Here is an 11323-nt window from a genome sequence, read left to right on the forward strand (position 1 = left end):
ATGTACCCCACTGAAGTCAGCAGTTAACACTAGCTCGAACTCACAGCCACTTCAAATCGTTGCAATAACTAAAAAAATTTGCCATCAATTGCCACGAAAATTACCAAATATAATCAATGTGCGTGAAGAAGTCAATGATTCAGAAGTCCCTCATGAAGTCGAGGTGGTCAATAATGACTTTCAGCATAGTTCAGATGATATCCTATAACATTCCTCTGATGCTGCTAATTCAAAAGAGATCGTTCCTGATGAAGTTGTACGATGTAAGTGTTAAAGTTGGTAACATACCAGATGATGGTTTGCAAAACAATGTTTTTGAGCCTGACACTAGTACTCCACTCAGGTCTGAGGCTGTTAATTGCTGACCTCAGACTCGTGTTCATCATATGTTGACTCGCAGCCGATGTGGGATCTTCAAGCCTAAAGTGTTTTCAACGACACTGGAAGATGATACCCCTATGATAATCAGTGTTGCTCTTCAGTCTCCATAATGGGATGCAGCAGTTCATGATGAGTACAACGTATTGCTTAATAACGACACTTGGACATTAGTCAGATTTCCTAAAGATAGAGTGGTTGTTGGATGCAAATGGATTTTTTGAGTTAAACATAATTATGATGGATCAGTAAATAGGTACAAAGCACAATTAGTTGCCAAATGGTACTCAAAAGTACCATGCTATGACTTCAAGGGCACTTTCAGTCATGTGGTTCGATTTGCAACATTCAACATCTTACTGTCTATAGCAGTATTGAATGGATGGGAGCTTCGACATGTGGACATCAATATTGTTTTCCTCAATGGAGATTTAAGTGAGGAGGTGTACATCCAACAACCTCCTGGATTTAAGAACACTGATAATCTTAGTAAACCTTTGGTATATAAGCTAAAAAAACACTTTATGGTCTTCGACAAGCACCTCACAATTGGCATGCCAAGCTTAAGGAAAATTTGGTACAAATGGGATTTATAGTGTCTCGAGCAGACTCGTCATTGTTTACTAAGCATAGTGAAGATGGCTACATCTATGTTCTTGTATATATAGATGATATAGTTGTTACGGGTCCAGCTCCCATTGCTATACATGAGTTTATTTCTGTTCTACAAACTCGGTTTTCGTTAAAGGATCTCGGGGAATTGAGTTTCTTTCTAGGCATCGAGGTCAAACATATGAATAATGTTGTTATGCTGAGTCAAAGGAAATACATCCTGGAACTATTGGAGACGACTGGGATGTTGAATGCAACAAACTGTGCAACACCAATGGTGGTGTCTTCTAAACTCTCTCATGAAGAATGCCAACTGATTCAAAATGCCAGTGAGTACAAGAGTGTAGTTGGTTCACTCTTGTATATTTGTCATACGAGATCTGACATCTCATTTAGTGTTGCCCAAGTTTCTCAACACATGCATGCACTATGAGAATCTCACTTTGTTGCAGTGAAAAGAATATTGCGTTATTTAGCTTCTACACTTAATTTGGGTCTTCTATTTACACCAGTTACTCGTGGATCAGACATAGTTGCATTTGCTGATACTAATTTGGGGGCAAGTATCGATGACAGGAGGTCCATCACTGGTTATGGGGTTTTCCTTGGCAAGTGCCTTGTCACTTGGTGCTCAAAGAAACAACGAAAGGTCTCTCGATCCACAATGGAGGCCGAATACAAAAGTGTAGCAGATACGGCCGCAAACATAACATGGATTCAAGCTCTCCTAGCAGACCTAGGCGTTCAGCATGATCATAAGCCTGTTGTCTGGTGTGACAACACCAGTGAGGTGGCCATGAGTGCGAATCTAGTATATCATGCCCAGTCCAAGCATGTTGATCTAGACGTCCACTTTGTATGTGAGAAAGTTGCTACTGATCAGTTGTGTGTTAGCTATGTACCAGCCATGCATCAAATTGTTGATGGATTCACTAAGCCATTGGCCAGTACTGCATTTGAAGAATTTTGTTCAAGAATATGCTTCTATCAATTCTGAAAGTGAGAAGAAGCAGGGAGAATATTAGCAGAGTAAGCGAGCAGTATGTGTTGCATGCCATGCCACGCTGGCATAGGCTGTTAAATGTAAGTTAGGAAGCTGTTAGTTATTAAGATTAGTTAGTTGGTTAAGTGCAGTTATGAGCTGTTGAACTGTGTATAAAACAACTTCATTTCTTTGTAATAAAGTCAAGAATTCCTTCTTTAATCCTTTCATCATCTTCATCCTCATTCCAATAATGTGTAGTCACTGTGTAAGTGCATACCATAGTAGATGAAGTTACAGAGTGTATAAAACATTGAATAAACAGTACTTACCATAGCAGGTTCAAATCTCCTACTAAAACAATCAAATCCTGGCTACAAACAAACCAATCCCACTTTCTTCCACTAAACCCTTGGCTTCAGAGCCTTTTAATCCACCAACCATTTAGAGGAGAACGTTTTACACATGTTAAAATGCAAAGTACCTTAAGTAGTCATCGCCAGGATAGTAAATGTAGGCAAAAAGAGAAGCTTAGCCCCAGAAGAGATAATAAGAGATTGCACACCAACATATCAACTAATCAACAAGATCAATGGATGTTCCATGATCCTCTATCCATTCCACAAAACCTCAATTCCTTCTTCGTGAAGCCTTGGTGAACATTTCTTTGATGTGCCTGGACTCTGTCTCTACTTTAGCCTTTTTAGTTTGCTTTGCGTTTCTTCCAGCCTTTTTCTCACTCGTATTTTTACCCTGAGAAATTAAAATTACACACATAAAAAAATACACATACCAATCTGCTACGAGAAGTGTATATTAAAAAAAGGGTAAATTAGAATTTTGTCCCTAAATTAGTTTGAATTTATAAAATAGTTTCTAATTAGTATTTTATGTAAAATTTAAACCCTTTTACTAATGTGTCATATCAAACTAATAAAAGTCAACGTTTAAGTGACTACATATTAATTAAAGTAAAACAAAAGTGATTATATATTATGTTTTTTGAATCCAGTGATCATATGTTTATAAAACTCAAACGAAAGTGATCAAATCTGTAGTTTACCCTAAAATCAAATATATATTAATATTAATTATTGAAAATCAATACTATTTTTTTATTAATCTAAGGTGATTACAAGTGGTAGTAACTATTCAAAAGAGTATCAATCATTTTACAATGAATGCTCATATACTCTGACATCATTGGTGCTCTAACCCAGAACTTTTAAGGATAATAATTATAGGTAAATTGGTTCGTGGGAAAATCAATCCTAATTAAATACCTAAAACCTTGACCAATAAATATCAACTGATACAAGGTAGTTATTATACAAAAGCTCAGCTTGATGGAAGCATACTTTTTTTTAATTATTGACTTGATTAAAATAATGTATAAAAATAAGAGATTATTGAAATTAACCGTTTAAATCTAACTTCAAACGCAATTCTCTTAAGAAAACCTATAATTATAAGAAAATCCAAAACAAAGTAATGAAACACAATTCCTTTAAAGAAATCTATAATTATAAGAAAATCCAAAACAAATTAAATTAATTTTGCATATGCAAAACTCCATGGATTCAGTGATGGATATTTCAATTCTCTTTTGTTTTAGGGTGCATATTTTGCCCTCTACGTTGTGCGTATATATTTCCCATGATGGACAAAGGCAAAACCATGCATTGTTTTGTTCACAATTCAAAAACTAAGGCAAAAAGCAACAGAGTGATGGACGCCTTCTCTTCCGCCTTTCTCTCCACCGTAGCACCGTCCACAAAATCTCCATCTACTGCTCCACCATCTTATGTTCCTCGCCGTTACATTTCCTCTGTAAGAATTGACAAAAAGCCTCCGACTTCCACCACCAAAACACCACCTTCGGTTGTAGCTAAGGAAAGAGTAGAGCCAAAGTTGTCCACAATGATCTTCAACACATTTGACGACATCATAAACAACTTCATAGACCCTCCACCGCGGCCTTCAGTCGACCCCCGGCATGTCCTATCCCACAACTTCGCTCCCGTTGATGAGCTTGCTCCAATGCTGTGTGAAGTCATACAAGGATCACTCCCACCTTGCCTCGACGGTGCATACATTCTTAATGGCCCCAACCCTCAGTTCCTCCCTCGTGGACCTTACCACCTCTTTGATGGTGATGGCATGCTTCACTCCATTCGAATCTCCAACGGCAATGCCACTTTGTGCAGCAGATATGTAAAGACTAACAAGTACTCCACTGAAAAACAAATGGGTTCTCGGGTTCTTCCCGGTGTTTTTTTCCGGCTTTAACAGCCTAACCGTTGTCACAACACGCGGTGCTCTCATGGCCATCAGGATTCTATTCGGCGAGTTCAATCCTGCAAACAGAATTGGTCTTGCAAACACTAGCTTGGCCTTTTTCGGAACCGGCTCTACGCCCTTGGTGAGACAGATCTACATTACTCTATTCGCTTGACATCCACAGGAGACCTACAAACATTGGGTCGTGTTGATTTTGATGGCAAGTTGTTCATGAGCATGACTGCTCACCCTAAGATAGAGGCGGAGACTGGCGAGGCATTTGCTTTCCGATTTGTCCATGTGCCCCCGTATGTAAAATATTTTTACTTTGAAGCTAATGGAAATAAGAAACCAGACGTGCCTATATTGTCCATGACCCGACCATCTTTTATCCATGACTTTGCAATTACAAACAAGTACGCGATATTTGCCGACATACAAATGGGCATTAATCCCATGAACATGATCTTTGGAGGTGGGTTTCCTGTGGGTGTGCACACGGCTAAAATGCATAGAATTGGAGTCATCCGTCGATATGCAAAAGACGATTAAAAAATGAGGTGGTTCGATGTGCCAGTTTTCAACCTAATGCACGCCATAAATGCATGGGATGAAGATGATGGCAACGCCATTATCATGCTGGCACCTAACATTCTAACAGTACAACTTACCCTGGAGAAGGTGAGAATTGACTTAGGAACAGTGATAGTAACAAGGCATCCCGTTTCAGCAAGAAACCTGGATTTTGCAGTATTAAACCCAGCTTATGTTGGGAAGAACAATTATCTGTACGCTGCCGTGGGAGACCCAATGCTGAAAATAGCAGGAGTGGCGAAATTGGATGTGTCCAACGGAGACCACCAGGAGCGCACTGTGGCTAACAGAATGTATGGGCCATGTTGCTTTGGTGGGGAGCCATTCTTTGTCGCTAGGGAACCAGAGAATCCAGAGGCAGACGAGGAAGATGGATATTTGATTTCACATGTCCACAATGAGAACACCGGGGAGTCAAGGTTCTTGGTGATGGACGCAAAATCACCCACTCTTGACATAGTGGCAGCCGTGAAGCTTCCCCATAGGGTGCCATACGGTTTTCATGTACTATTTGTGAGGGAAAGAGACCTAAAAAGGTTGTAGAACGCAGTACAAGTATATTATCTTCCTCTAGGGTTCACGTGGATCATTCATTAAACTAAAAGGTGTATATACATGTGTAGTCGCTTTGTAAGTGCATATTGATAGTAAATGAAGTTACAGGATGTATAAAACATTGAATAAACAGTACTTACCTATAGAATTAAAATATCCCGAACATTAAGTTAATACGCGACTGTCGTGATTAATTAAACAAGCAGGTTCATATCTCCTACTAAAACAATCAATCCTAGCTACAAACAAACCCACCCCAATTTCTTCCACTAACCCTTGGTTTTACAGCCAAGAACCATTTAAAGGAGAACGTTTTAAATCCAACTTTAGGATTTCAATTTACAAAGTGTTAATCTCTCAATTTGACCCATGATAAAATGCAAAGTACCTTAAGTAGTCAATGCCAAGATAGGTAATGTAGGCAAAAAGAGAAGCTCAGCCCTGGAAGAGATAATTAGAGATTGCACACCAACATGACAACTAATAAAACAAGATCAATGGGTTCCATGATCCTCTATCCATTCCACAAAACCTCAATTCCTCCTCCGTGAAGCCCTGGTGAACATTTCTTTGATGTTCCTGGACTCTGTCTCTACTTTAGCCTTTTTAGCTTGCTTTACGTTTCTTCCAGCCTTTTTTTCACTCGTATTCTTACCCTGAGAAATTAAAATTACGCACACATAAAAAAAATACGTGTACCAATCTGCTACAATTGCAAATGTAAAAGGTTTATTCTAAAAAAACATTTTATGGTACAAGCGACAAGCCTAATGGTCATCACATCCCCAATCCTACCTCTAACAAGGAGGTTGAAATTTGAAAGGCAATACCATCAACAACCCCAATAAACAAGAAAACAATAGCAACTGGGGACCTTATCTAAGACCAGTGATACCTGTGAGAAGTTGGAAGAACCAGCGGAGCTTCCTGCATCTGTTGGACAAATCTCAAAGTCTGATACTATTGTTTTTGCCTCCAGAGAATCCAATCTGCAAACAACTCACGAACATGTAACTCAAATGCATCAATAGGGAAACCACTCTATGCACAGATTCATTGATCTCCTAATTTATTAAAACTGTGAATAAATGGAATTGAACAAAATAGTCATTTAGAATTGAGTAGTTCAAAAGGTTTGAGACAATACTTAAAATGATTACACAAAAGCTTCAGCCAAGTATCCTCTTTCAAGTACTCCCCTAATATTGATACCGCATCAACCACTGCATCAGTAAAAGTGATAAATCAAATTGTCATACATTATTAAATTAACATTAACTTCATTCCAAATCCAGTAGTCCACAAGTTCTATAAGATATGGATAAACTGTTCTTCATAGCTTTTACTCAATGTCAATGGCTTCTCAAATGAGCTCATCAGGCACATGCTCTTGGGCCAAACAAACAATAATAACTACTCCATTTATACAATCCCTTGGGCTGAAAGCTTTACCACCCAAGCTCATTGTAGTCATTATATTCTACTGGTACTGAGAAAGAGAAATTTTAAGAGGAATTAATTGGAAGCAGTCTTTACATATTACATTGTTTGAACCCTCTAAAAACTTAAGCCTACACTCTCTTACAGTTCTCTATCCTGCAATATTGCAACAGAAGACTCTTAAAGGATTTTTCATTAGAATTTTTATCGCCTGCATACATCTCTCTACCTTTTGTGTGTGTGCATGCACACACAAAAGGTAATTGGACGCATTAAAAAATTTACATAGTTGAATATCACAACCTATTTTTTAGAGAAACATACATGTATCCTTCTCTTCACGTGCAGCATAGTTTTGGTCCAATGCCGGTAGAGTCTGTTTTAACTGGGATACCTGCAATTCAAGAGAAATTATAGAACGCTAAGCAGTTTTGACTTGCATGTATATTTTTCATTTGACTTGACAATTGTATAATAAAGGAAGCAATTAGCACAAACTAACAGATAATATTGCAATGGGTTTAAGAACAAATATGTAAAATAATCGGGACAGACATGAAAGATATGAGCAGATTGTTTCCCAAGAGGATGTTTGATGCACATAGCACGTTCAATTGACCTACAAAGGATAGTTATCTTCTTTCCGAATGAAGATTCCAGAAATAGGTAATGCAAGATCTTCACACTTGAGCTCTCTACTCATCCACAGTAATATAACAACAGGACTAACAGATGGTTTAAATGTTTCACACATACACAAGCAAAAAGTAGTTACAAGAGAAGGCCAACCTTGCACAGTAACCAAGCCAAAACCTTAGTGTCGTCAAGCCTAAAAAATTTTGTTGATCCAACTTCTGCACATATATAGAGCAGTGAGGATAATTAATATATGTTTATTTGCGGCAACACACTCATTAGCATCCATGCTCCATGAAAGGCAGAACTAAAGCTCTGCCACCAGAAAAAAATAAGTAGAGAAACAGGACCCCTTTACTGCATGCCACAATCAGAATTCATGATAAGATATTTTAATAGAAAAATGCATATTTCTTTCCGTATAACAGAATATACAAAGTTTATATGCACAGATTGCCTTAAATGATAACATCTTAGAATTATTCTTTGAAGAGATATTCACAAGAATATACAGATTGCACCAAACCTTTGATTTCACAAACAACTTCCATACAGTCCTCTGCCATGGAGAATAAATGCCGATATCCAGGACAATCATTAACGAAGAGTATCTCTTCTAATTGCCTAAACTTTCCAGGATCATCCCCTTTCTACATTTACATCAAAATTGAATTATTACGAGCTAAAAGTCCACATATAAACTTCAAAGATTCGAAAAACAAGATGGCCCGAAAATGGAATCAACAATGAGGCAAAATCATGCAAGTTAGAACTAGGTAAGATACACCAGTGAAGCACTAAGTCTAAGGTCACTGAATACAGAGAGTTGGATAACATCAAACAAAGCAGGGGATTGAGAACTATAACAAAGAGAGAAAAACAGAGTTTCACAGTAGCAAAAAAGGAAGATATATAAATGAAATAAGATAGTCTGAATGATACTGCAGTAACTGCACAAAGACTAAAGAATCATGCAATCCTAACAAGTCACAAGTTATTGTTGATGAATTTTTATTTCTTTTAGCAAAGATTAAACATCCCTCATTCTTAAAATTAAGAGCTCACAAAGCTAAGGCCACCAACTAAATTTCATGCAGGGTTCAAAAAACTTCCTCAATGGTACAGTTTTTCAAATGTCTTTTAGTCTCTCTTGGGTCTTGAGACACTAAGCTAGGCTAAAAGGAAGACTACATTGCTGAAGATGCACTGAGGTTCTAAATTCTAAGCAATTGGTTCTATCAAAGTAACTACACAAGCATCTCCAGTTAAGGGAAAATAGTAATGATCATACCTTCATCCTTGCATCCTCAAAGATAGGCAACATGATGAAAACGGGATCAATTGGAGTAGCAGTATATAGGCTTCCATCTGCATACAAGTAATAGAAAAATAAAATAAGGATGATATAAAAAAACAAGGTAATCAGAGGTTCTGCCTACTATTGGGGATTATAAGAAACATGTGAAACCAGCCATGCAGTTGTGCTCAATATATAAGCAATTTAGTTGTAAGACAATTATCCTGCTTGGGTCCATCAATTTTGGTTGTCTAGATACATGTATATTCAGTTTGACTCATGTTAGTATACACACGGTTGGCCCATTTAGATATATAATCATTCTAAAACATAGTCTGTAAACTCTAGAATAGCTCCCCACCAAAATTTAATCAAACCAGCACTCAAAATACATAAGAAATTGAACCACAGAACACTAAAATTAGTGAGCTTCTTCCGCTCTTTTGTGTGTGTGTAGGTGTGATAATGGATAGAGGATAGGAATTGTCGATAGATAAAACTTGAGACGGGTGCCAAATGAAGACTATAACACAAGTTGTTTGCCACTCCAATTGTTAGTCCTCGGCTTCTTTTGCTTGTAACTGAAACAGAAAACTACGTTTCTTTTTCTTTCATAGAACCCAACCACCACATTCTTTACCTAAATGTATACACGTATGAGTTTGGAAGAAAACAATAATATCTTACCCCATGAAAGATGATGTATGTTCTATGAATAGAAGGGTTACCTTCAGAAACATAATCTCCCAAAAACCAAGACCCATAAGGTTGCTTGAACCAGTGAAGTTCCTGAAGCAATCCGTTACATAAAAGATAGGATGCCCTGTTTCCTGTCAAATAAAACAAAATTAAGCGAGAAGTAAAAAAAACAGGGTTCCATATTCTGGAATACATCAGTGAAGATTACCAGATTTGGGATGACGAAGTGATAGCAAACAAGCGGAACCGTTCTCATTAGCACCGGGATCTGCCAAGAATTAGAAGAAAACATTAAGACAGATGACAAATGGAAATAAATTAATAATTTCAGGTCTTTTTCTTTCTCTGTCTCACTCCCCTTTGGGGGGAGCGAAATCGAGGAGGTACCTGGGGCAATTAAAAGACGGGATTCATCAATGCCTTCCCACCAAGACCCCATTAGCCAAACAACAGAGACGATGCAGATGCAGAAGCAGAAGCAGAAAACAAGCAAAGCCAAAGAGCTAATACAAACAGCGACTCTCTCACGAGATATTTATTCGGAAATTAGAATAGATTTGGGGAAAGGAGTGCTCTCAGTGCTCAAGAATGAAGGCGGAAATGAAAAGATTGCTTGAGATTTGATTTAAATGATTTAGTTATTATCTCTGATGGAAAATTATGACGACTTAAGATTAAGGTAGTTAAGTAGGACGAGTTACCTTCATTAGATGTATTATCTTTATTTTTTTTAATGTTTTTGTAATAATTTTATTATTTATATTTTTTATATATTTTTATCATTGGAATTAATGAAGGTTTAGAATTAAGATAGTGGAATAGTGTTACTTTAATTTTAAGTTTTAGCCTATTTGATTTTATCTATTCTTGAAGTCTGCTATCGTTGAATTCCTTGTATACTGTTCTTAATGTTTTCTCTTTATAATTTTAGACGGGTCTTACTTTTCTGTCTATATGCAGATATTTTTACGCAGGGGTATATTTACAGGGATTACTTCCCATTACAGACGTGTATATGAAGACTGCATATGAAGATTGTCCAACTACGTATTTTATTTATTTATTTAAACATGCATTGTATTTTATCTTTATTTTTAATTTTTTGACTGCCGGAGGTCTTCCACGAAAATTATTTTTAAATTGGTATTTGGGAACAGTCTACTATCCTACCTCTCCTTATTCAATTACATATGAGAATAGGGTTTTGTTGTTATTATTGTAGTGCTCTCAGTGCTCAAAGAGTGAAAAAGGGGCAGATTGATTGGCGGGAACGGTAAAGATGAAGAGGGCGACAATAAATCCGGAATCTGGGTTTTGCTTTCAAGCCCATACTGGAATTAAGCCCATTATAATCCAACATGACTATTCGGTTACTTGCATTTCCATAAACCTTTCGGGGCACGGAGCTCAATTAGCTTTCAATTTCCATCAAAATAGCTTGGGCTTTTATTTTCAGCAACTCAAGAAGACGAATCTAAACGTACCAGAGCCTTGGATTGGAACTCGCTCTGCACAGTTGACGAATGATTCATGAATTTCTGGTAATGTACAAATTGAAGAACCATAGGGTAAATTACATGTATAGTCATTAAACTATAAGGTTAGTTTTATTTATTAGACCATGAAACTACGAATTTTATCAGTCATGTCATTTAATTTTTCAAATTCTTTTAATATTATGAATTTATTGATATGCTAGTTAAATAAATTTACGTAATTTCACATTTAGTTCTATATGATTGGAGTATTAAATTTATTGGATCAAATTAAGATTAAGACTTAGTTAATAAAATATATAAATAATAAGAATCAAATATATAACTATATAAATTTACTTAACTATTAAGTCG

At 36.9% G+C, this 11323-nt stretch overlaps 1 protein-coding gene and 1 pseudogene across 2 annotated transcripts; one reads left to right on the plus strand and one right to left on the minus strand.

Annotated features, from left to right (window-relative positions):
- The first annotated feature begins 3698 nt into the window (after positions 1-3698).
- Positions 3699-5444, plus strand: LOC120193550 (annotated as a pseudogene).
- Positions 5445-5562: 118 nt separating this feature from the next.
- LOC120193720 (ribonuclease H2 subunit B-like) lies at positions 5563-10062 on the minus strand. Of its 2 annotated transcripts, XM_039196160.1 has the most exons (11): positions 9861-10062; positions 9682-9741; positions 9503-9604; positions 8769-8845; positions 8004-8127; positions 7631-7695; positions 7166-7235; positions 6549-6624; positions 6297-6390; positions 5921-6057; positions 5563-5621 (listed from the first exon to the last, which is right to left on the minus strand). In XM_039196160.1, the coding sequence occupies exons 1-10, from the start codon at positions 9910-9912 to the stop codon at positions 5935-5937; spliced, it is 843 nt and encodes a 280-aa protein (XP_039052091.1). In that variant the 5' UTR covers positions 9913-10062; the 3' UTR covers positions 5563-5621; positions 5921-5934. The 2 variants fall into 2 exon arrangements, with proteins under 2 accessions (XP_039052091.1, XP_039052092.1); XM_039196161.1 differs by lacking the exons at positions 5563-5621; positions 5921-6057; positions 6297-6390; positions 6549-6624 and adding an exon at positions 6649-7018 and having other exon boundaries at positions 7142-7235.
- Positions 10063-11323: the final 1261 nt, after the last annotated feature.

This window comes from Hibiscus syriacus, unplaced genomic scaffold (assembly GCF_006381635.1).
Source record: "Hibiscus syriacus cultivar Baekdansim isolate YM2019G1 unplaced genomic scaffold, ASM638163v2 tig00116996_pilon, whole genome shotgun sequence".
In the NCBI taxonomy this organism is placed as follows: Eukaryota; Viridiplantae; Streptophyta; class Magnoliopsida; order Malvales; family Malvaceae; genus Hibiscus; species Hibiscus syriacus.